This window comes from Octopus bimaculoides, chromosome 1, assembly GCF_001194135.2.
Source record: "Octopus bimaculoides isolate UCB-OBI-ISO-001 chromosome 1, ASM119413v2, whole genome shotgun sequence".
NCBI classification, from domain to species: Eukaryota; Metazoa; Mollusca; class Cephalopoda; order Octopoda; family Octopodidae; genus Octopus; species Octopus bimaculoides.
Window position 1 is genome coordinate 120,259,138 of NC_068981.1, and position 26,909 is coordinate 120,286,046.

Below are 26,909 nucleotides of genomic sequence, written 5' to 3' on the forward strand. Positions count from 1 at the left end.
TATGTTATAAAAATTTATTATCATCATCAAAAAAATAAATAACAAAAAGAAAAATCAAACTTGTAACATCTATAAGTGATCAGAATTTTCATACAGATGTTGCAGAGTTTGTGATGTACATACATAATGAGGACATGAATGAAGGTGAATGTGTTGTAAAACAAATGGATTCTTCATGGAACTGGTGCATTAGCTTTGCGTAAAGCTAAATATGCAGTAACTAAATCACTGGGAAGCATTCGTAGTTGAGAGAATTCTTTGACATTATGATATCGTAACTTGCTTTGTGGATCTCTGTAATCAGACTGAAATGAAAAAAATTATGTTAATTATTGATCTTAGTAAATGAAAGGCTGTATAGTTTACTACAACAGCTGCTATTGAGATATTTTTCTAGCAGCAATGCTATGTTCACATCAATCCTGCATCAGAAATCTATTTTTCTTTGAATCCCTATGCAGAGATAAAATTCTTCAGCAGTGCTCAGGTTGGTTATCGTGGGACCACCAACCCAAAGATCAAACTAAATATTAACTCTAGTATGCTCTCTCAGTTATCTTTCCAATCCAAGTAGATCTGTAAAGGTTATGAAAACTGCTCCTACTACTCAGTTTAACCAATAGAAAGCAAAGCACAACATATTTACAGTAAGAAATTTTTTTCTAATTCACTGTAATACAAATAGATTCAATTTGTTGTTCTCTTTGTTCTTGCACTCCATATTTAGTATTAAATTACATAGGATTATCATCATTATTTAACGTCCACTTTCCATGCTGGCATGACAAAAGCAATAGCTAAAATAAAGGCCTGACAACATTAAGTCAGCTCATCTTTCATTTCATCCTTAACTTAGGATAAAATTAGTACCAGTTATGTATGGGGAACAAAACTTGTGACTTATCAATGAAAGAAATCATTATTCATTTATTACATATGTATATATTTAAATGCCAAATTCTCACAGTTGATATTAACACAAACAAATAGGAAACAAATTTTGTTTTTGAATTGTACTTACATGTAGACCAGATATATCTGAATATTTTTTTGCAGGTTTGAATGATGGTGGTCCCTCTATGCTACTGTCTGAAAATAGTAACAGTAAGGTGGAAAATTTTCACTAAAGAACTATTAAATTACAGTGTAACATGCTTTTTGTCCTTGCGTAACAACTGTTATTTCCTATCTGCTTACCCCTATAAAGCATGAAAAATGGCTAATATTTCCTTCAAACTATGCTCTTGTTACATTTATTCAAACTCTAAAGAATCCCTCTCAACACTTGGTTATGATGCTCCCCCCTCTACTCATACTCATGATCAGAGATGCTCAACTGGTTAAGGTCAAGCAACTGACAAGTAAATCTGTGGTATTGCACAGAATATTTGTTGTAACGTTATTTCTGATTCAGCAACTCAGCACTGAATCTGTTTGAAATGTGAAGGAAAACAGGTCAATTTCAAAACATTGATGTCCAGGTAACAAAAGAAAAGTTTGAAGGGAGTAGTCATTTCCCTTGATTTCTAGATAGAAGCAAATAAGAAATAACACTTATTGACCAAAGATTAAAAAAAAAAAAGAAAAATTTGTTACACAGTGTTAATAATTTCATTGATGCAAGAGGAATTAGAGGTTAACATTTTGGATTATTGATTGAAACTTATGAGCTCAAACACTATCAAAATATTAAGTTATCTGGTTTAATAGAGTGAAATTTTATCAGTAGCCAGGTTAATGAAGATTTTGACATTTCAAGAAATAGACTGAAAGTGAATATAACAGTATTTGTGTGTCCTTAAATGGCTAAAATGGTTCTTCCATGGAATAATTGCTTTAACTGAAAGCTGACATTACTTTCATTTCACTGTTTGAAGCTATAAAAAGAAATCTTTTGCTTCAACAATGAAAGGTAAAGTTGTAAATTTACAGAACCCATCATAGTTGAACATCCACTTTTCCATCCTTGCATGGGTCAGATATAATTTATCAAAGTGAATTTTCTACAGTTGGATGCTCTTCTTGTTACGAACCCTCATATTCCCAAGTAAGGTTAATATGTCCCCATCATGAGACGCATCTTCAAAGATTGGAAACAAAGGTCACTGTTTGCATGACAGTGACGTTTGTTTACAACTACCATGAAGTCAAGGCAAGGTGACAGTAACACACACACGATGGGCTTCTTGCAATTTATGTCTACCAAAATCACTCACAAGGCTTTGGTCAGCCTAGGGCTATAGTAGAAGATACTTGCCCATGGTGCCATGCAGTGGGACTGAACCTAAAGCCATATGGTTAGGAAACAAACTTTTTACCACACAGCCATGCCTGCACTAACCCAATTTAACCAAGTAACTGTGTCTTGGAACCTTCCTTTGTATGTACTGGGGCCAGTGCCCATAATCTTTTCAAACCCACTTAGAACAATAAAATCAATATCATTAATGTTCCTATTGAACCTTTGCAAGTCAACACCTTTTGGAAAGACATGAGCAAGGAGGGAATTCCAAGGGTTCAATGATCTGGAAATGACTAGGCATAGTGATTAGTGTGGGGCCTGGTAGGGTTGGACACAGCATAGCTGATGAGAGATGAGTGGGTCAGGAATGCCTGTCTGAGGAGGAAATGAGTCAGTCCCAAAAGAGCAAAGGCCATTACAGTTGCAGAAGAAAAGGCAGAGGGAGAGGAGACAACACAATTGCGGGTCAGAGGCTGGAACACTTCTGTGAGTAACTTTATGCGAATCAGATGAGTGGCTTTCATCAACCCTGAAAAGATGAAAGTTGACCTCGGAGAAATTTGAACTCAGAATGTAAAGACAGACAAAATGCCACGAAGTATTTTGTCCAGCATGCCAACAATCTTGCCAGTTCATAATGACACCAAACCTAAAAGAGTTTGTCCTTATTCAACAGGGACACTCTGATGGCACAAATTGACCAACAGAAGGAGGAGGAGGTGGCGGTGAAGATGGTGATGATGATGACAACAATGATGATTAATTCAGGGTAAACTTATATTAATATTGGAATATCTAATTTCAGTGATTAGCTATTCTCAATACATAGGTATCAATGATAAAAACAAATGTCTAAGATGATTTTCTTTTGTTAACATTCAGATAAACAGTGTGATGTGATAAAGACTTACAAGTGACAGCACTGACTGGCCATTGTACAGCTCGCTCAGATGCTACTATTTGTTTCAGGTTTTTCCATCCTCTTTTCTTGGCACCAGCTGCTCCTTTTGTAGAATGCTTAAATAGAGTCAATGTAGGAAAATGTGTAAGGATTCGGGAGATACATGTAGTCTTTTACTTTCTTTCTTTTACTTGTTTCAGTCATTTGACTGTAGCCATGCTGGAGCACTGTCTTTAGTCAAACAAGTCAACCCCAGGACTTATTGTATCGGTTTCTTTTGCTGAACTGCTAAGTTATGGAGATCTAAACACACCAACAATGGTTGTCAAACGACAGTTGGGGGACAAACACAGACACACACACACACATATATATATATATATGTGTGTGTGTGTGTGCAATGAGATTCTTTCAGTTTCTGTCTACCAAATTCACTCACAAGGCTTTGGTTGGCTCGAGACTATAGTAGAAGACATTTGCCCAAGGTGCCACATAGTGAGACTGAACCCAGAACCATGTGGTTGGGAAGCAAGCTTCTAACCACTTTTTTTTTTGTTTTTTCACAGAAATTTTGTTAAACACACACAAAATGACTTTGCATCGCTGAATTAGTTGAACAGGAACAGACACTAGCTAGCATTGCTGAGTTGGTCAGCCAGAAACAGTTCTGTTCAGCTAGCTCAGTATTATCAAGCTAGTTTCTATATCTGATTAACTCAATAATGTGAAGCTAGTTTTGCACAGATGATTTGATCGAACACACACACAAAAAAAAAAAAAACCTCTCTAGTTTGACACTGTTCAGTTGGCAAAACAGATGTAGAAATTAGCTTGATAATGCTGAGCTAATTAAACAGAAACTAGTTTTATATTAATGAGTTGGTCAGACATAAAAACTAACATTGCTGAATTAATTGCCTCTGGCCACTGAGTTATTTTTCTCAGCTCATTTTTATTTAAATTATGCAAATTACCTAAGCCATAAATGTGTCCTACTCTTTTATGTATAAGTCTAAGTCTCATGGTTACTGGAGATAAAGTTTGGACAATTGTCATATTGATAAAGGCTACTGAAGCAGAAACAAACATCCTTGGCTGCCCTCTTCAGATCATAATCCTGTCTTTGTCTTTAGTATCATGTCAGTTTTGGAAAATTCTTGATTCTTGAGATCATCTCTACTTCTTAAATGGAGCTGGTCTTTGTTGTTATTTGATACAGAAGTGAAGATAATTTTGATAAATCAAGAATTATGTTTTATGGTATTTGATATGCCTGTGTTGTTCAAATACATGCTATTGGCCACTCTTAGTTATTTCTCTCAGGTCATTTCTATTTAAATTATAGAAACTAGCTTGATAATGGTTAAACAGAAGCAAGCTTTACATTGATGAGTTGGTCAGACAGAAACTAATATTGCTAAGTTTGTAAAATATGTAGAAACAGCTTCTTTTTAATCATCATTATTTTCATGGCTATTATTATTGCTATCAATGAAACAACTCAATGAAGTGATGGATTCATGGTTCAAATCCTGTTAGCAGGTCTGTTTCTCTATTCTACCTTATACGGGAGTTTATAAAGAATAACAACACCATCAAACAAGTGAATATTATGAAATAATGCAAATCTCTTAAAGCTAAAAATATATACCACAAAATTAGGATCTTTAAAAATTGGAATTCTCTCAACATATTCTGTTGTTGTCATATTTGGATCTTCCAGTTCTTCATTTTCTATTGGCGGAAGAGGAGGAATCTGTTAGTTGAAAATAAAATACAAAAAAAGGTGAATATTTCAAGACAGGCAGTAGAACAAATAGAATATTTTAGGGAAGATTATTTTATCAAAATAATCTAGAAGCAAATGTAAATTTTATTTTCATTCTTTTTTAATTCTTGTTCATGGATATAACAGAAACAGTAAAGTATTAAACAAAATATTTTGTATTTTGTTATATTCCTATACATTCTATCCCACCTAGATACACTTTATCTATCATAGTTTTGAGGCTGTAAAATAAGTACAATGTTGGTAAAAATAACTATCAGAAATGGTGTAAACAATTATATCTTGGAAGACAATACCCCCAGAATTGGCATCAGAGATGAAACAGTGAGGTACCACTGTAAAACATCTGTTCCAATCTACTGCTGTCTCAGTTGCCTCTGTTATCTTTGCTAAACTGAAATATGGATTTTTTATATTGAAGTTCAGGAACAAATATTGAAGGGAAACATGTATAGTTGAATCACTTCTAATATGTTAATAATATTTATTTTATTCTTGAAGGTGGCAGGCTGGCAGAACCATTAGCACACTGGGCAAAATGCTTGGTAACATTTCATCCAACTTTATGCTCTGAGTTCAAGTTCTGCCAAAGTCATCTTTGCCTTTCATCCCTTTCTGGATCAATAAAATAAGTACCAGTTGAACACTAGGGTTGATGTAACTGACTTCCCCCTCCCCCAAAGTAGCTGGCCTTGTACCAAAATTTGAAACCAATATTCATTTTATTGATCCTGGGAAGATTAAAGATGTAGATCAAGGGATTCTCAAACAGGAGGAACTTAGTTTTTAGGAAAGAATTTCAAACAATTGAATATATCAGTGAGAATTTCACTAAAATAATCTAGGAGTATAACTAAATAAAAAAATTCTTTTTCCAAAATTCTGGTGACCTCCTCTTTTCTCAATATCCAATATCTGTACACTTCTAATACTCTATACACACACATATATATCGTCTGAAATATAAATTAATGAAAGCTATGTTGTCATGATTTCATTATTACCCACTTTTTTTTTTACGTTTGATGATGCTTTTGGCCTTCACAACAATGTATTTGGGTATTGAATCAAAGGTGAGTTTTACGAACCATTGAAATACAACTGGTTTTTTTTTTTATAATTTGATAGCAATGTAATAAAGAGAATTAAATTTATAAATTGTTTCAATAATTATTAACGTAAAAATCTAACAGAGAGAAAAAAATTAAATGAAAAAACCTAGGATTGCAAGGGGAAGAATGTGACTTAAACCTAAAAGCAAGAAGCTGAATTATTGTAATGCATTTATTTTAGTGCTCAACTGAACTGGTTACTTCCACTTTCTTTGAGATCAAATATAAACAAGTCTGCAATAAAATATAAAGGGAGAGCAAACTGATACAGTCAAGATCACTAATAGATGTAATGAGTGTCAAAGATATAGTGGTTATGTCACAAAAAGTTATATACATGCAACTTATTGTCTAAGAAAAGGGATACAGACCAGTATAGTCTAGTGCCAATGAAAAATCGGACAGGGACCTGTGTTACTGTGTCTCTAAACCATTCAAAAACAACGAGGTATACTGATCTGTATTTCTTAGTTTTTCATACACAAAGAACTAAAATAGCCTGTTTCCATTATGTAGACTATATAAGCTAATCATTCCCAAACCTGAAGGACACAGAGCTGGTGCTCCAGCTTCTCTAAGGCTGAGTGGATTAAAGATAATTGCTTCTTTGGAGAAAATCATGAACGATCACAGCCTTTTGCAGTGGAAGAACTCAACTCAATACTGCAAGCCAACACCTATGGTGTTTGGTGCAGCAGCTACCTACAGTGATAAACTAATACCACTTCTGGTATGTACTTAGATCTATGTAGACTTAGCCAAGGAATCAACACAGTCCTAATTACAGAGTACAAAGTACTGAACCTTAAGTTTGTCGTTTGATATCCTGTCTACTCACACCTTATGTCAGCTTGTCCTGACTTAACTGATTCCAACTCTCTTATAGGTCCCAAACTTCATACCAACATGAAGGGGGCATATAAACAGATAAAAAAAAATAGGCCATGTTTATAACAACAATGAAAAATATCTATGTCCTCTATAACAATTCCACTCATACCTAGAAAGCTTTATAGCAATTTTAATCGACCTAGATATGATTTAAATTCAAAGCATAAATGCAACTAAATGCCGCAAGCATTTTGTTTAATGCTATAAGGATTCTGTCAACCGGTAGCCTTTAAATGAATTAAAATGAAAAGAAAAGCTTTTCAATTTGAAATTTTAAATAGAAATTAGCATGTTATTCAAACTTACAGGATTCGATTTCTTCTTTTTCGATGCTGGAGGGGCACCCAAAGAACTGCCTGTGGAACTTTTTAATTTTGTTGATTTCCGTTTCGATGGACTTTTGCCGATTGTCGCCATTTTTAATATTGATATTGTTTGCTTTGATGTAACAAGTTAATTTTATCAATTTAAAATTGCCATAACTGACAGAATAAAACGAAACGTCACTAAATATATTAATATAAAATATTTTAATTGAATAATAGCTGAAATTAAATTCACTAAAAGGATTGACTTAGTTTACGAAACTTACATTTTTTGCTTTGAAGCAAAGCTACTTCTAATCAAATAACTGAACCTGCTACGATGTCTCAGATGTAAACAATGTTATATTTTTAATTGAATATTTATTTCCTCCTGTGATTAGCATCAATTGCTCCTTTGTTTATTCGAAGAATAATTGACATTGTGTTACTTAAAATATTATTCTTGAAATATATCCTCAACCGTCATATTTTGTTATACTAAACTGTAAATAAGTGTATCTACCTCGAGCACTCCTGAAGTTCTCAAGTAATTTAAGAAATATGTTCATTCATTCTGGTTAAACATTTTTAGGTTGATAAATTAAAAAAAGAATCCCCGAAACATTAATATTTGAGAAATGATATAGTTGTTAATGACCTCATAAAAAACAGCTCTTAGTCAATTTAACTACCCTAACGAAATTTAGAATTCCTTTGCTTGAAGTCAGCTCTGATCGGGTAGGCCTATGATGAAAGGCACCCAAGCTGTTATACTGACTTTCCGAGTATTTCATGTATTGTATATTATTAGTCAGTGTCTCCTTTTTCTTTAAGGCGGTAGAGTGTAAATCAAAGGGAGAGTTGACTGCTATTAATAGCTAGTCGCTTGATCACGTAGAGATTCATGTAAAAAAAAAACAAAATGAATAAAAGCTAGAAGCGGTTGAGCGCAGGACAATATTTAGTTTGGGCTTCGCCTGTCTTTACGTTCTGAGTTCAAATTCCGCCGAGGTCGACTTTTCCCTTCATCCTTTCGGTAGTCGACAAATTAAGTATCAGTTGCGTACTAGAGTCGATCTAATCGACTGGCCCCCTCCCAAAAAATTTCGGGCCTTGTGCCTAGAGTTGAAAAGAATATTTAGTTTGGACTTCTATATTCTAAGTTCAAATCCCCTCAAAGATTACATTTTTCTGGAGATCATTTAGACGTACTGCAGTCAATTCCTCTGTGAAGTTAGGATACTTTGCCAGCATAAAAAAACCAGTAATAAATGTTATGATTAAGTTACAAGATTTTCTTATGCTAATAATTAAAAATACAGAATTTCTTTCCATTTCTAGCTAAGAATGAATATAGCTATCTTGATTTCTGAGTTATGGTGTTCATCACAAGAGAAATGTAATACATGAAGTATCGTACAAACAGGTATGATATTTCCAGTAATTTCCATCAAATACAAACTCATATATTCCTATAAAATACATCCTTGAACTAATAACAGAACCATTACCACTTAGATTAACTCAATAAATTACCTGTCATACAGACAGTATAGTATTGATTGGTATTTTGTTATCTGCAGTCAGTTGTCACGACTATGACTGTTCGTGGCTTTGGCATGACTTCATATGATTTCTCCATACTGGTTGGGTTTTCTCTTGTATCAAGTCAGCAAATTATTAGTGGTATAGACAGCTAATCGGCAGTCATTAGAGTGTCAGCATGCCATACAATATTTGTTCCAGCTTTATGGCGGTGAGCTGGCAGAAACATTAGCACGACAGGCGAACTGCTTAGCAGTATTTCGTGTCTTTTTGTTCTGAGTTCAAATTCTGCCAAGATCGAATTTGCCTTTCATCCTTTTCGGGGTCGATAAATTAAGTATCAGTTGCATACTGGGGTCGATCTAATCGACTGGCCCCCTCTCCAAAAAATTTCGGGCCTTGTGCCTAGAGTAGAAAAGAATATTTGTTCCAGCTTTGTGCACTTTGAGTTCAAATCCCACTGAAGTCTTTTCTGTTGTTTGGGGGTCATTAAATAAAGTACTGGTCTAGTATTGGAGTCATTTCCTCACTTCTCTTGTTGTCTCTGTCTGTCTGTCCCCACCACTCTCTCCTGCTTTCTGAAATAACTGTATTGAAGGGCCCAAGAAAGGTCCATTCACTTTGTAGCTCCACCAAACCGCACATCACTACTGTGGACTTGATAAGAAAGAAAGAGGCTAGTGATTTTGCACAGTTTGTAACAGGGTTTGAACCTCTAGTTTGTATTTCATTTGATTCAAATCTTTGGAAATGAAAAACATTGCCACTCAACACCACTACAATTCAATTCTACTTCACCTGATTGAGAAATAAAATTGTGTATCAGTTTTTTTTTCTATTATTGTATTTCTCGGTTTCAAGGATACTCTTTCTTTTAAAAATATGTCTTGAAAATTTACTGTGTGTAGTGGATAAAGATTACCTGTTTTCATATGCCAGTTTTAATCTCAGAAGAGAGTTATCTATGCTAAACTCAGTGTGTTTCGGTAGTGTAAGTAAAAGAAGAATTTAGACTCCAAGTGATCAACAGGATCTGTGTGTTACAAAGACATTTACAAAACATCTAGTGAAAGTTCTCATACCTTGTTTTTATGTTTATTGTCCTTTACCAAATTTTAAAGCCAAAATTGGGGTGCATCTTCAAGGCTGGTGTATCTTTATGTCAAGAATTGTGGTATGTATTTCTGGTTATAAATTTATGGATTTTTATGAATTGAACAAGTCACTGAGAGTGGATTTTCAACTGCTGTCTACATAAACTTGTATACACAAATCAATGAAGGAGCTTTAATGTGGTCACTCAAGCTGTTAGATGTAACAACCAAATTTCCTTAGAATCACACATACTATCTTGAGAAAAAAAGGGCATATTCATCATCATCATTATCATTTAACGTCCACCTTCCATGCTGGCATGGGTGGGACAGTTTGACAGGAGCCGACCAGGCAGAAGCCAGCACCAGACTTCTATGGCTGTTTTTGCAGGGTTTTTATAGCTGGATGCTCTTCCTAACACCAACCACTCAGCAGAGTGGACTGGATAACATAATCTGGAGTACAGTAGGACTTAACAGGAACAAAGTAGGATAGTCATGGCAGGAATTTCTTGGATCATAGATCTACTCAATCATGTGCGATCTGGAATTAAACAACAACTATAGACACACATGAGGAACTAGAAGTAATAATCAAATGTCCTTTAAATTTCACTCATTTTATAAAGGAAGCACACATTAGGTAGATAATGAGTCCTTGATAATCAGTTTGAAAAACAAATGGTCTTGCTTACTGATATGTTTGTTAGATCAGTGCTTTCCTGGGGTTAAACAGCAATAACTACAACAACAACAACATACACACATCACAATACTTTTCTAAACATATTTAGTATCTCCTTAGTTCAATGACTTTTGAATGCTTTGTAGCTGTTCTGTACTGTGTCTATATTTAAAACCCCTCAATGACCAAGCCTTCTGCTGTAAGTAGTGGCAGCATTAAAATTAACAAGTGCTCCATTGGTTACAGTCTTAAATTCAACTCTTGTAAGTGTTGCCAGAATAGAATCTAAGCCCCACTAGCCCCTTCCATAGGGCAATAATATTGATCATTCATTGATAAGAGAAGAAGTCAAGTAATTGAATCAGTCATCTCATAGTAGGTAAATCATTGAAGGAATGCTTTGTTTTAAAATTTGACTGTGACCATGCTGGGGCACTACCTTGAAGGGTTTTTACTTGCATGAATCAATCCCAGAACTTGTTTTTAAGTACTTATTCTATTGGTCTCTTTTGCCAAATTGCTAAGTTATGGGGGTGTAAACAAACCAACACTAGTTGTCTATTGGTGGTAGGGACAAACACAGACACAAAGACACACACACATGTATACACACCAAGCTTCTTTCAGTTTCCACTCATAAGGCTTTGGTCACCCCAGGCTGTAGTTGAAGACATTTGCCCAAAGTGCCTTGCAGTGGAATTGAACTCAAAACCATGTGGCTGAAATGCAAACTTCTTACCACACAGCTATGCTTGTGCCTTTACTTACAATTTTACAATGTTTCATTTCTAGACATGCCTCGGACAGTAAAACTTAAACAAATCGAGAGTTACCTACAAGATGTGGAGGGATTTGAAAAGCCCAAGATTCTACTGGAACAATACTCGACTCCACCTCATATTGCAGGTAAATATTGTTGTTACTGATATTCTTAAAAGAAAGGTGGTGAGGTGGCAGAATTGTTAGCACGTTGGGTAAAATACTTAGTGGCATTTTGTTTGTCTTAACATTCTGTGTTCAAATTCTCCTGAGGTCAACTTTGCCTTTCACCCTTTTGGGACCTTCATTGATCTGGAGAAAGCCTTTGAAAGGGTCATCATTCCCTGACCTGGTAGTTGTTACAGAAGCTAGGAGCAGATGAATGGCTAGTGACAACTGTCCAAGCTATGTACAGGGATGCTTTCAGTGAGGTGAGAATTAACGAATACAGTGATGGAATTTAATGTGCAGGTTGGAGTTCACCAGAGCTTGGCTCTCCATCCCCTCCTATTTATTATTGTACTCCAGGTCATAACTGGTAAGTTTGAGACTGGTTGCCCATAGAAACTCCTTGATGCTGATGATCTTGTTCTTATAGCTGAATCTGTAGTAGAATTAGAAAAGATATTTGATGCATGGAAGTAAAACCTAAAATCAAAGAGCTTTAAAGTTAACTTAGAAAAGATCAAAATTCTAATAAGATTCAAAATGGTATGTTTATCCCATCAAGAAATGGCTTTGTTCAATATGCAGAAAAGATGTAGGTAATAATTTTATACTGTGTATCCAGTGCAAACTATGGATATGCTAGAGGTGCAGTGGAATCACATGAAAATTAACAGAGAAAGTAGACTTTGTGACAGATGTGTAAGAGCAATAAACACTAAGAACACACCGGAGATAGATCTAAAATGCTCGGAAAGATCCTTGGAGGTAATAAACTGTCTTCTACTATAGATTGTAGACAACCAAATCCAATGAATGAATTTGGTAAATAAAAGCTAAACGAAGCCATCTTATATATGTGTATGTGTGTCTGCATGTTTGTTAACATTTGGAGTCTACAAAAGCTACTCACTGCAAGCAGTGTTCTTATCACTTTTGTCAAAAAATTGCTTGCTCACTTTGCACCTCCAAAAATGTGTGAAATAGATCTCTTACTTCAAAAATAAATAAAGGTTAGTGACAGAAAAGGCATCAGGCTATGAAGCTATGACTCAATAATACTGGTGCCATGTAAAAAGCACTGGTGAAGGTGTAATGTCAAAAGCACCCGGTACACTTTGTGAAGTGGTTGGCAATAGGAAGGACATTTGGCTGTAGAAACCAAGCCAAAACAGACTATGGAACCTGGTGCAGTTCCTGTCAAGCCATCCAACCCATGCCAGCATGGAAGATGGACATAAAATAATGATAATGATGATCTAACTGATGCTTGTTTGAAAAAAAAAATCATCTAAAAACAAATGAACAACTGAATGAGTGCACACACACACACACGCATGCACACACACACACACATACATGACGGGTATCTTTCAATTTCCATTACCAAATTACTTGGTAAGGTATTAGTTAGTGCCTTAGAGATGTAATAGAAGACACTTACCCAAGGTGCTGCACAGTGAGATTGAATCTAAAGCCATATAATTTAGAGGTAAAATTCTCAACCCGATGGTTATGTTTGCATTTAGTCTTAATACTTTTTAGAATCAACTTAATAATTTATCATCCCCTTCCCTCATCTTCCTCCTTTGATCTTTTAATTATCTGAGATTGCTGTGTTTTTATCTTACAGCCTGTATGTTACAGACGATTCACTCAACTTATGATGACATTGAAGACAAATCTATTGCTGATTTAGGATGTGGCTGTGGAATGTTAAGCATTGGTTGCTCTCAACTTGGATCTGGGTAAATATTGATTTTATAACAGGTATAAGCCCCACCTCATCCTCATCATCATCATTTAACGTCTGTTTTCCATGCTGGTATGGATTGGACAGTTTTGGAAAAATAAGATTAGCTGATTAATACGATCCCAGTCATTTTACTCCAGATTAAGTTATAAATATGTCATTCTAAGAATATGCAATCACAGCACTGAAATTTTGAAACTTCAAGATAAGACATAATTAATTCAAAACAATGGGAATAAGTAACCATTATATTTGACAGAGTAAATTGAATACTAAAAGTTTAAAGAACTGAATAAAATTGGTATGTGTGTATATTTTTATATTATATATTAATTATATTAATACATATTATATATTTGGGCGAAGTTTTATTTCCTTGACCAAAGCACTTCATTTCACATTGTTCTCTTGTTCTTCAGCTGTCACATGCTGGGTAGCTCAAAGATTATCTATATCTACTGATGACTACATCAGTTTCTAAAGCAACTAGCAAAAGCATGGAATATACTATCAAGTTGTATTCGCTTTCGAATAATAGCTACAGTTAGTTTGAAGTCCACTGTTGGATTGGTGGATGATAAGAATGGAAATCAGGGTAATTTTACTCCATACATCTTTTTTTATGGACCAAATTCAGTGCTGTAAGCTAAGGAAACACTCATTAACTTTTGCAGTACTGTCACTTGCATTGTACTCTGTGTGTCCTCTAGGACACACCACTTTGGAACTTTTTGGTGACATACGCATACATACAGGTGCAGGAGTAGCTGTGTGGTAAGTAGCTTGCTTACCAACCACACGGTTCCGGGTTCATTCCCACTGCGTGGCACCTTGGGCAAGTGTCTTCTACTATAGCCTCGGGCCAACTAAAGCCTTGTGAGTGGATTTGGTAGACGGAAACTGAAAGAAGCCCGTCGTATATATGTATATATATGTATGTGTGTGTATATGTTTGTATGTCTGTGTTTGTTTCCCCCAACATCGCTTGACAACCGATGGTGGTGTGTTTACGTCCCCGTAACTTAGCGGTTTGGCAAAAGAGAATGATAGAATAAGTTCTAGGCTTCCAAGGAATAAGTCTTGGGGTCGATTTGCTTGACTAAAGGCAGTGCTCCAGCATGGCTGCAGTCAAATGACTGAAACAAGTAAAAGAGTAAAAGAGTATACATTCTCATTTATAAAATATTCTTCCTGCATCAATTTTTATTTTCATTTAATGTTTTGTGAAAATTAGAGTGGTAGTGATTATCTGGAAAATATAGTTATAGGTTCTGCAAGTTTTGGAAATGTATCAAAAGTTCTACATCAAAATAAGTTTGGGAAACTCTGCATTAAGCTTATACCCTCAGTACATGTGTTTCATAGTTCCAGCTCTGCTTTGATTAATCCATATTGCATGTTGTGACATACAGTGGTTCACAACATGGAATGCAATGTGACAGGTTGCACGTGTGTATTCTGTCTGATATCCAGTGCATTTGTTTATTCCTGTTGTTGTTGAGTTGTGTTGTCTCACATCAACGCAGATCAGGTAGACATATGATCTAAGGCATTCCAGATGTGATCATCTGATCTTGTTTTCAAGAATAATGTATTGAGAATCACATTATCCAGTCTATTCCTCCTTTTTCAAGATGGTAGGGTGTAATTTGAGGGAGATTTGATTGTCACTTCTTACAGGCTATGTGGCCATGTAGATGTTGCTATTTCTAGCAGAGAGAACACCACATAAGGACTCACTCAGTGGCTCAGCAACTGAAAATTTCATTATCATCATCAACATTTAACATCTGTCTTCCATGCTGGCATGGGTTAGACTGCTTGACAGGAACTGGTAAGGCCAAGGGCCATATCAGGTTCCATAGTTTTATCTTGGTTGGTTTCTCCAGATGGGTGCCCTTTGTAATGCTAACCATTACACAGAGTATACTGGGTGTTTTTACGTGACACAATCACCATTGTTTTTTACATGGCACCAGCACCACTGCTTTTTATGAGGCATCAACAACTTCTCTAACAAAAGCCTTCATCTCAACCATGTTAGCAGAGAGAAATGGACATCGAAACAGTTAAAAAAACACAAAAGAAACAAAAAAAAAAAAAGAAAATCAAAAGAACTGATATCTTAGTTGTTAAGGCATTAAATTTTTGTCAATGTCTCTTTTGTTGCAGATACTGTGTTGGATTTGATGTTGATGAAGATGCATTAGCTGTTTGTAGACAAAATATCCTGAGCAATGAACTTGATAATATCGATTTAGTGCAATGTGATATTACACAACTTAATCTACAGCAGTCTTCGAGATTTCATAAAAGTTTCCATACTGTTATCATGAACCCGCCATTTGGAACCAAGCGCAATCAAGGTAAACAAATCATTATTCAATTGGTTAGATAGTGCTCTCCGTGCCATGGGGCATATAAGGTCACAATATGATCTAACAACCAACTGTCTCCTGTCACTGTCCTGGTCACATTCCAGCTTCTCCATCCTTCTCATCTCCTTTCCTTTTCAATGGTTCTTTGCCATGTAGTTTTAGGGTGCCCTGCTGCTCTTTTCTCTTCAAGCTGCCACTTAAGTACCTCAACACAATCACTTTCTCAATCTCATTTGAGGACATGCCTGATCCAATTCCAGCATCTACATCTTATTTTGTCACTGATCCTGTTGATGTCTGTTGTCGTCTCAGTATATGTGTGTGTGTGTGTATATATATAGAATAGAATAAGTAGTAAACAAGTTCTTACCCTTATTTATTTATGTATTTGACACTCCTTAAAAAGACCATTTCAATACAATGGCCCTTCTCTTTCTCTTTTACCACATCCATCTCTCTATATGTCTGACTATCTATCTATCTATCTATTTATCTGCCTGTCTATCTATCTATCTGCTTATACGTCTTCCATTATCTCCAAAGCCCCCCCCCCCAAAAAAAAACAATGTTCTGTTATAAACAAAACCAAAAAAAACACCTGTTTTATATAAATAAGCAAGATCTCTGTATTTTCACAGAATTATATTTGACAAGTTCGAAAGACGAACAAAAGCGCTAATATATGAATAAAATAAACGAAAGAAGTTGTTCCAAAATTCTGATGACTTTTTTTTTCAATATATATATATATATACTGAGACGACAATGGACATCAACAGGATCAGTGACAAAATATATATACAGTTAGATAGTTTTCTCTGTGCCACATAAGGCCACAACATGATCTCTCCAGCCATCTCTGTCTTCTACCACTGTTCTGGGCTCATTCCAGCTTTTCCACTCTTTCTTGTCTCTTTTCCTTCTCAATGGTCCTTCACCATGTGGTTTTAGGGCACCCTGCTGCTCTTTGCCCCTCAGACTGTCACTTTAATGCCTCCACACAATCACTTTATTCTGTGATTAAGTAAAACAGTGATCTTTGTCTTATCTTTTATCTTTTGCTTGTTTCAATCATTGGCTGTGGCCATGCTGGCGCATTGCCTTGAAGGGTTTAGTCAAACAGATTGACCCCAGAACTTACATCTTAAAGCCTGGTACTTACTTAATCAGTCTTGTTTTGCCAAACTGCTAAGTTACAGGGATGTAAACAAACCAGCACCAGTTGTTGAGCGGGGGAGGGGACAAAAACACAAAGACACACATACTTAGATATGTATACAGATACACACACGTGAGTGTATAAAACGACAGGCTTCTTTCATTTCCTGTTTACAAAATTTACTCATATGGCTTTGGTTAGCTCAGGGCTAGAGTAGAAGACACTTACCCAAGGTGCCTTGCAGTGGGACTGAACTTGCAACCATATGGTTGGGAAGCAAACTTTTTATTGTGCCTACACTCGATGTTCAATGAAAAAAAATTGCAAAAAAAATATGCTTCATGGTAAGTTCAGTGATAAACCATTTTCAATTTATAATTTCACCCAAGTAGTTGAAAACTTTGCTTTTTTGCCTTTTACCAACCCTGTCTTACATTACTCATTATCCTCTTCAGTTCCTATCGAGTTCTTTCTCTACACATGTCTTTCTTGAAAATAGCACCTTGCAACAATTTAGGCAAAAGTTAACATAGACGCAGGAGTGGCTGTGTGATAAGTAGCTTGCTTACTAACCACATGGTTCTGGGTTCAGTCCCACTGCGTGGCACCTTGGGCAAGTGTCTTCTACTATAGCCTCGGAATGACCAAAGCCTTGTGAGTGGATTTGGTAGACGGAAACTGAAAGAAGCCCGTCATATATATGTATATATATGTGTGTGTGTGTGTATGTGTTTGTGTGTCTGTGTTTGTCCCTCCAACATCGCTTGACAACTGATGCTGGTGTGTTTACATCCCCGTAACTTAGCGGTTCGGCTAAAGAGACCAATAGAATAAGTACTAGGCTTACAAAGAATAAGTCCTGGGGTTGATTTGATTCAACTAAAGGCGGTGCTCCAGCATGGCTGCAGTCAAATGACTGAAACAAGTAAAAGAGTTTCAATCTTGCTGACCTCATATTGCCTGTGAAGGCTATGGAAACTACTCCTTCAACCTTATCTTGCAAACAAAAAGGAAAAAATAAAAGTGTCTGTTGGAAGATTTTACCTATGATTAAAGGCATCTTCAGTAGGAAGATTTTACTTATGTTTAAAGTATCAGTAAGGTACTAGCATTAATTTTTCTTCACTCTCACTCTCTTTCTGGATTGTTTACAGCCAACAATATGGTGTTAAAAAAAACAATCATAGGTGCCCGTGTGGTTCCTAACTATATGGTTCTGGGTTCAGTCTCACTATGTGGCACCTTGGGCACATATCTTCTCACAAGGCCAACCAAAGCCTTGTGAATGGATTTGGTAGATGGAAACTGAAATGAGCCTGCTGTATATGTATTTGTGTGTGTGTGTGTGTTTGTCCCTCCCCACTGCTTGACAATCGGTGTTGGTTTGTTTACTTCCCTGCAACTTAGTTGTTCAGCAAAAAAGGGTCTGCTAGAATAAGTACCAAGCTTAAAAAAAAATTAAGTGCAGGGGTTGATTCATTTAACTAAGAAATTCTTTAAGTTGGTGCCCCAGCATGGCCACAGTCTAATGACTGCAACAAGTAAAACATGAAAGATGAATGAATGAAAGGAAGGTTACGAGAAAGCCACTATTGTATTCTCTGATGTAAATTCCCTGACACAGAAGGGTTGCTTGTCAACCTGATGGCATACAGTAGGGAAGAAGGAATATCCTGGATTATTAATGCAGTCGACTGTCATCAAAGCTGATCCTGTGTCTCTGTTCAGGGTTGAGGTTCAGTTTGAAAATTTGTACCTGTGCTACATGATCAGACTTGCTTCAGTTTTCTTCATTGAGCAGAACACAAGTTCCATTCCCAGCATCAAAGAGGAATAGATAATCAGAGGAAGGAAATCTTAATTACCTACTAGCTTAAAAGCCGCCCTATCAGGCTAGCTCCTGTGGAGGCCTCTTCATTGGGCCTTGAGCCTAATAATGACACTTCATGCATTGAGTACATACTCTTTTACTTGTTTCAGTCATTTGACTGCGGCCATGCTGGAGCACCGCCTTTAGTCGACCAAATCGACTCCAGGACTTATTCTTTGCAAGCCTGTACTTATTATATCAGTCTCTTTTGCTGAACCGCTAGATTATGGGGACATAAACACACCAGCATCGGTTGTCAACCGATGTTGGGGGGACAAACACAGACACACAAACACACACACACACACACACATATATACGACAAGCTTCTTTCAGTTTCCGTCTACTAAATCCACTCACAAGGCTTTGGTCGGCCCGAGGCTATAGCAGAAGACACTTGCCCAAGATGCCACGCAGTGGGACTGAACCCGGAACCATGTGGTTGGTAAGTAAGCTACTTACCACACAGCCACTCCTGCGCCTATTAAATTTTATTAAACTTGACCAATATTTTTCAAGCAATGAACAACTTTCATCAAAACAATGATATAATACATTGACTTGGAACTTACTGCAAAGCTCCATGATAAGCAACATTTTTTGTCTTCCCATTTAGGGGTCAGTACAATTTTTTTTCTGTCTAACCACTTTCTTTCTCTCTCTCTCTCTTACTGTTGATTGTTTTCAACCATCACCATCACCACCACAACTGCCATACACACACCCTTCAGACTTCTGACGCCACCAACATCAATACCTTTGACTTCGCCACCTTCCCTCCACCACCATCACCACTGTCTTTCACATCCCTTACTATCACCGTCATCCTTGACCGCCTCAGCTACCACCACCACTGTCACTTTCACCTCTATCACAACTACAGCTCATTCTATCACCCCATTACCATCTCAACTGTCAATCTACTACTTCCCTCACCGTCTCTATGCTTACTATTACTCTCACCCCAGCAAGAGGAGAAGAAAAAGTGTTATTGAATAGTGAGAGAGGGGGGGGATCAAAGTGTGACACACTGACACACAGAAATTCGTTTTGGCATTTATTATAAAATACACGATTCAAATCAGACCAACTAAAAAGGCAAAATAGAGAGGGTACAGGCATAGCTGTGTGGTAAGATGCTTGCTTCCCAACTACATAGTTCTGGGTTCAATCCCACACAGTTGCACATGGGCAAGTGTCTTCTATTATAGCCTCAGGCCGACCAAGGCCTTGCAAGTGGATTTGGTAGATGGAAACTGAAAGAAGCCTGTCCTATGTGCATGTATGTTTGCATACATGCATGTATGTCTTCATGTCTGTGTTTGACCCCACTATGTTTGACAACTGGTGCTGGTGTGTTTATGTCCTTGTAACTCAGCAGTTCGGTAAAAGATATCAATAGAATAAGTAGTAGACTTAAAAACAAAAGTTCTGGGGTTGATTCGCCCGACTAAAATGCTTCAAGGTGCTGCCTCAGCATGACTGCAATATAATGATTGAAACAGGTCACACGCCCTGTCTCACTGTATCATTGATATCTGTTAACCCCCAACCTGTGTGTTCTACCCACACATAACAAGAAAACTTTCCACACACCCTACCCCAACAAACCAATCTACATCTCTTCCTCACATTTCCTTCTTCATACACTATGCTGACCTCTTACTCCCCCATCCTGTTTTCATGGCCATGTTCCTCTGTATCATTGCTATCCGGTTGCCCTCCACCGCCAGCTCTATATATACCCAGGTTTTCGCCACTCACCCCCTCCACACTCTCTAATCACACTTCCTAGCAATGTCCTGCCACTTATATTATGACGTTCGAACCTCAAGAGTATGCCCTGGCACTTACCACCATCTATATCTCTCTCTTCCTTTACTCAACCATCCCATTTATATTCCATCCCCTTTGAGTATGCCTGGCACTTTGCCATCTCTAGCCCTGCTGTCTCCCACTCTCTCTCTCTCCTTCTCCTGCACTTCCCTTAGGTTCGGTAACCATGTATTTCCTTTGCAGCAGTGCATCTGTTTGTGTCTTCCTTCCTGACCGCTTTCTCTCTCTATCCCCACCCAGCCAGGTAACCTTGTACCTCCTCGACTGTAAGACACCTGTTTCTGTCTCACTATAACCTTTCACCATCTGACACAAGATCACCTCCTCCAATTCCCCCTCCCCTCTCAAAAGAGATTTTTTTTTGTCTTGCAAGTACTTGGTGACTCTGTCATTGCAGGTGCCACTTAAAAGCACCCAGTCCACACTGTAAAGTGGTTGGCATTTGGAAGGGCATCCAACTGTAAAAACCTTGCCAAAACTGCCTTCGCTTGTGCTGTGTAAAAAGCATTAAGTCCACTGCTGAGTGGTTGGTGTTAGGAAGGGCATCCAGCAGTAAAAATCCTGCCAAACCAGTTGCAGAAGTCTGGTGCAGGCTTCTGCCTGGTCGACTCCTGTCAAACCGTCCCACCCATGCCAGCGTGGAAGGCGGACGTTAAGCGATGACGATGATGATGATGTTGTTCTAGCTGTTCCTAATCTGCCTAGGATTTCCTTAACTCTTTTTCTTTTCTTTTTTAAGACGATAGTTTGTGATTTAAAAGAGACATAATCGCTGACTGCTATTTCTAGCCAGTTGAGCAAACACTAAAAGTTCCCGCTTAGGATGGAAAACGCGAGATGATCGTTAGTGGTATGTGAAAAGACCAAAGATTGAGTGTTCTGGTAAATAACAAATTTGACGTTTTCCTTTTCCTTTCTTTTAGGATTAGATATGATATTTCTGAAGACTGGTTTAGCGTTAGCCACCGATGCCGTCTACTCTCTTCATAAATCTAGTACAAGGGAAGTAAGTTGGTATTGTTTTGTTTATGTTTTAGCTATTTTCACTTTTTCCTCGTGTTTTGTTGTGATTATGTCCCTTTGTTCCAGCCCAAAATTGTGACCAAGCTGAGGCACTGCCATTAGAAAATTAGAAATATTTATAATTTTTATCTTTTACTTGTTCCAGTCATTAGTCTGCGGCCATGCTGGGTCACCACCTTGAGGAATTTTTAGTCGCATGGATTGACCCCAGTACTATTTTTAAAGCCTGGTACTTTTATCATTCTCTTTTGCTGAACCGCTAAGTTACGGGGATGTAAACACCAACACCGGTTGTCAAGTAGTTGTAAAGAACAAACACACACATACATATCCATGCATATATGTTCCATAGTAAACAATGTGTCATTATCATCATTTAACGTCTGTTGTCCATGCTGGCCTGGGTAGTATGGTTTGACCAGAGCTGGCAATCTACGGGGGCTGCACAAGACTCCAGTCTGATTTGGCAAGGTTTCTACGCCCAGATGCCCTTCCTAACAGTAACCAGTTTACAGAGTGTGCTGGTGGCTTTTACGTGGCACCACCACAAGTGCTTTACACCACCAGAGGCACTGGTCTTAACACTTCTGCTATTAGTACGGGTCTTTTTGAGTACAGCAATGCTCCGGACATCTCGATCTTTTATCATTTTGCCTGAAATATGTATGCATATTTATCAATTTTAGCGTGATATTAAAGGGACACTACTCATATATAAAATAATATTTAATTTTAATTCTCAAATTTTTAGCAATTATTGCGTGATAATAAAGGGACACTACTCACATATGAACTAATTAATTTTATAGTAAATAGAATATGACTGTTTGTGGTTTTGTCTTTATGAAGTCTTTCGTAAGGCTGTTCAGAAAAGGCAAATGCTACTTGTAATTATTTTCTAGTCAATATAAATTTGATTTAATTTATTTAAAATAAAGTCATTTTATTAAAGTCCCGGGGTCAATTTGTTCGACTAAAGGCGGTGCTCCAGCATGGCCGCAGTCAAATGACAAACAAATAAAAGAATAGAAGAAAGAATATATATATTATATTGGACGGTTTGACTGAGGACTGGTGCAGCCTCTAGCTTACCAGTCCTCAGTCAAACCGTCCAACCCATGCCATTATCAAACGATGATGATGATGATGATATATTATAAAATAAGAGTAAGGAAAATTACATCAAAAAAATCATCACAGAAGATATATATCCAAAATAATATTTTATTAATAGATAGTTGTATAAATATATAAAGTATGATTATTTAAAAAGTTTAAAATATCTTACGATTGTTTCACGAATGTATTACTCTTCGAAATGGAATCTAAAATTGATAATCATTATTAGGTAATATATCCACTTGTCAGAGAGAAAGAGGGAGAATTTCCGTGTAGCCAATCGAATGCTATTTAAAAATATATGAAAAAGATGTTTAAATCAATGATTGACCAGAATAATTTATCGTTAACTTTTTTTTGTTTGAGTTTATGTATATTTGTAGCCAATGAAGTAGTGTTACTCATTATATTCGGTTTAAATGAATGTATGTGTGCTAAAAATCTTTGCTTAAAGTTAATAGAGCTCCCTATATATAGCATATTCGGTTATAGAAATAATGCCTCTGTTATATGCATTCATCTCACCCTCAGAAATATCTGAAACAGTCGATCTTATTTGCCCAAGGTGTCATGCAGTGGGACTGAACCTGAAACGATGTGGTTGGGAAGCAAACTTCTTACCATGCAGCCACGCCCTATATATGTTACAACCACTACCTCATGCTAATGTTTCTTCTCTCTGTTTCCCTGGACTAATTATCTACAAATCTATTTAGATATCACTCCTCTTCTCATCATCCTAACAGTCTCTCACTGGCAAAACCCAAAGGTACCGCTGTATTCTTCTTTCTTTTCCAAGACAGAAGGGTGTGATTTGGAGATCTCACTACTCCTTTTAGCAGGAGGACTATCAACTGTTGAAAGCAGTGGTTTTTAAACTGGGCCATAGTGCTTCTTTCGTTGTAAGCTCATGAGTGGCTACTGTCAAGTAGGTACCTTATCAGGGTACTGGGTGTTAGGCTCATAAATTTTCTTAGAAATTAAATATTTAAATAAGGTATAATGCTTGTATTTTAAACACTTAAAAAAAAAAAGAATTGAGTATAAATCGGCCATTGCATTATTAGTGAGCAAAAACATAATAATTGATATGCCATGGTGCAGAATAGTTTCATTATATGAACTTTGTGTGGTTAAGAAGTTCTTGCAAATTCAAAACAGGGGGCATGTGCTCCAGCACATGCCCCTGTTTTGAAGTGCAAGAAAATAGGGATAATAAACCACTGTGCAAAATAAGCTTTTTTGTTTAAAATAATCTATTTTTATTTTATGCATTTGGCAAAATATGGTGCGGGAGTGTTCGTAAAATGTACGAGCATCACTGGCTTGGAATCTCCATTGATTCATTATCAGCAATATTAGCATCAATTTCCCTTGCAAGCTTAATCAGGGGAAGAAACTCTGTCAATATGAATGAGAGTTTTTTCCCTTGTTCAATTAAATATGGTGGAATTATTTTTTAAATATTTTTTGGGTAATATGCTGTTCTCTTTATCTAATTATCTCACTAAAAACTCCGAGAATTGGTGAGATCGATGTGGTTTACATTTCTCGTCTCCAGGAACTGTGTGTACATGAAGAGACTTGGAAGAAATGGTCAGTGGCAGATCTGAAAGTTGAGACACTGTAGGGATAATGGGAGGCGGTTTGTGGTGGGTTTGGTTGGGTGGAGGTATTAAAGTAATTCATTAAGGAGAGAAGAGACAGAATAGGTAGAACGAGAAGGCAATACGCGGGGTTTCGATATTGTAGTGTGTTAACTATAGTATGAATTCTGTGAACGATGTAGCTGCTATTTCTTGCAGTTCGACCATCCATGTAGGGTGGTGATTTAGTTACAACTTGCCTTGTGGTAATGTGATGTGCACCAAAGACATCCAACATTATTTCAATCAGTACCTTTATTTATATCCCTTTTTTAAAGAATTGTATATTTATTGGTTTCCTTTGATCTCATCAGTGGTTCACTGCATTAACAACAATGTGTGTAACATAGCGGTGTCTGTGCAATGCAGATACTACCAAATATTTCTTATTGTTTCATATGCAGTCCCACTGCATGGTACCTTGGGCAAGTGTCTTTTACTCTAGCCTCAGGCTAACCAAAACCTTGTGAGTGGATTTAGTAGATGGAATCTGAAAGAAACCTATCATATATATTCTTTTATTCTTTTACTTGTTTCAGTCATCTGTGGCCATGCTGAGCACCACCTATAGTTGAACAAATCGACCCTAGGACTTATTCTTTGTAAGTCTAGTACTTATTCTATTGGTTCTCTTTTGCTGAACCGCTAAGTTACGGGGATGTAAACATACCAAGATCGGTTGTCAAGCACAGACACACAAATACACACACACACACACACACACATGTATGTATGTGTATATATATATATATACACATGATGGGCTTTTTTCAGTTTCTGTCTACCAAATCCATTCACAAGGTTTTGGTCGGCCCGAGACTATAGTAGAAGACACTTGCCCGAGATGTTATGCAGTGGGACTAAACCTGAAATGATGTGGTTGGGAAGCAAACTTCTTACCACACAGCCACGCCCTACGTGTATATATATAGGATGTGACTCTGGAGTTTTGGCCAGCCAAATTGTAGTCAGACTGCTAGTTGAAATTTTGAAGTCTATGCACACCACATTCTTGTATAAGAATAATAAATTTAAATTCTACAAAAGTACAGAGTAACCCATCAGAGTAATGTAAAATTGTTTTTATTACAACTGAGCATAAAAACAAACATTAATATATATGTGTGTGTGTGTGTGTGTGTGAGTTGATGTCTCCTTGTCTTGACATCATATAACTGTTGTAAACAAATGTCATCATCATACAAGCAGCGTCCTTCATTTCCAATCTTTCATGGAAACATGTCCAGTCCTTACTTGGAAACTAGTGAGGTTTGGTAACAAGAAGGGCATCTACACAGGTCACAGATTTTGTCCACCAAATTCCACACACAACCTGAATTAATCTAGAAGATGTTACATTGCCCAAGATGCCAACATATCATGGAATGTTGTTAAAACAAAATTCTTATCCATTCAACCATGACTAGCTGTTGGGAATAGTTGAATAATTAAGAAACTTGCTTCACAATCATGATGTCCTAAGTTCAGTCCAACTATGCAGAAATCTGTGAAGGTGTTCTAACATAGCCTTGGGTCCCTTCAAGCCTTGTCAGTGAAATTGGATTGAGGAAAACTGTGTAAAAGTCAAATGAATGAAGTGTAATTCAAGGATCCTGTCTAGTCACAAAGTGTCATCGTTATTGTGCCCGAGGGTTACATGAAGGAGACTGATGTCTGTGGATTGAAGAACTGGAATAGTTATTGTCAAAACTGATATGAAATCTATATGTATTTTTATTGAAATTTTTTGTACTATTCTCTCTCTCTCTCTCTCTCTCTCTCTCTCTCTCTCTCTCACATGGTGCAGGTATGGCTGTGTGATAAGACGTTTGCTTCCCAGTCACATAGTTCTGGGTTCAGCTCCATTGTGTCACTTTGGCTAAGTGTCTTCTATTAAAGCCCTGAACTGATTAAAGCCTTGTAAATGAATTTAGTAGATGGAAACTGGAAGAAGTCCATATATGTGTGTGTTTCTCTCCCGCCACCTCTCCACAACCAGTGTTGGTGTGTTTATGTCGCTGTAACTTAGCAATTCAGCAAAAGAAACCTATAGAAGAAGAACCAGGCTTAAAAAACCCAAATACTGGTATCAATCCATTCAATTAAAATTCTTCAAGTTGGTGCCCTAGTATGGCTGCAGTCTAATGACTGAAACGAGTAAAAGAAAGAATGTGTGTGTGAAAGTGCATGTCTTAGTGGATCGGGTATTTGATTCCAGGTGGCAAGTTACATCTTTGAACAAGACTCTTTATTTCACGCTTCTCCAATCCACTCAGCTGGCAAAAATGATGGCCAACCTTGTCACATTCTGTGTCATACTGAACTTCCCTGAGAACTACATTAAGGGTATGCATGTCTGTGGAGTGCTCAGCCACTTGCACATTAACTTCACAAGCAGACTGTTTTGTTGATCAGATCAACTGGAACATTCATTGTCATAACTGATGGAATGCCAGTTTATGTATAATAGGCAGTTTTATATGACTAAATGCTCTTCTCTTTGATATATATCTGTGTGTGTGTGTATGTGTGTGTATATATATATATGGTTGGCGTTAGGAAGGGCATCCAGCTGTAGAAACTCTGCCAAATTAGATTGGAGCCTGGTGTTGCCATCCGGTTTCACCAGTCCTCAGT

The 26,909-nt window shown here is 37.0% G+C and overlaps 2 protein-coding genes across 6 annotated transcripts in view; one reads left to right on the forward strand and one right to left on the reverse strand.

The window, feature by feature from the left end:
- LOC106870857 (INO80 complex subunit C) lies at positions 1–7,552 on the reverse strand. Its single transcript, XM_014917092.2, has 5 exons — positions 7,242–7,552; positions 4,795–4,899; positions 3,154–3,259; positions 1,022–1,089; positions 1–305 (listed from the first exon to the last, which is right to left on the reverse strand). Exons 1-5 carry the CDS (start codon positions 7,350–7,352, stop codon positions 174–176), a joined length of 522 nt encoding a protein of 173 aa, XP_014772578.1. The 5' UTR covers positions 7,353–7,552; the 3' UTR covers positions 1–173.
- LOC106870856 (rRNA N6-adenosine-methyltransferase METTL5) overlaps positions 7,522–26,909 on the forward strand; it is a 21,723-nt gene continuing 2,335 nt past the window's right edge. Inside the window, exons 1-7 of one of the 5 annotated variants that reach the window (XM_052969913.1) lie at positions 7,540–7,591; positions 8,582–8,666; positions 11,357–11,470; positions 13,122–13,236; positions 15,414–15,607; positions 21,408–21,490; positions 24,812–24,874. In XM_052969913.1, coding sequence (XP_052825873.1) covers positions 11,359–11,470; positions 13,122–13,236; positions 15,414–15,607; positions 21,408–21,490; positions 24,812–24,847 — 540 coding nt within the window. In that variant the 5' untranslated portion in view covers positions 7,540–7,591; positions 8,582–8,666; positions 11,357–11,358 and the 3' untranslated portion in view covers positions 24,848–24,874. Of the gene's footprint in view, positions 7,592–7,634; positions 7,788–8,562; positions 8,667–11,356; positions 11,471–13,121; positions 13,237–15,413; positions 15,608–21,407; positions 21,491–24,811; positions 24,875–26,909 lie in introns of those variants that run through there. The other 4 variants (XM_014917089.2, XM_014917088.2, XM_014917090.2 and 1 more) reach the window with 4 other exon arrangements.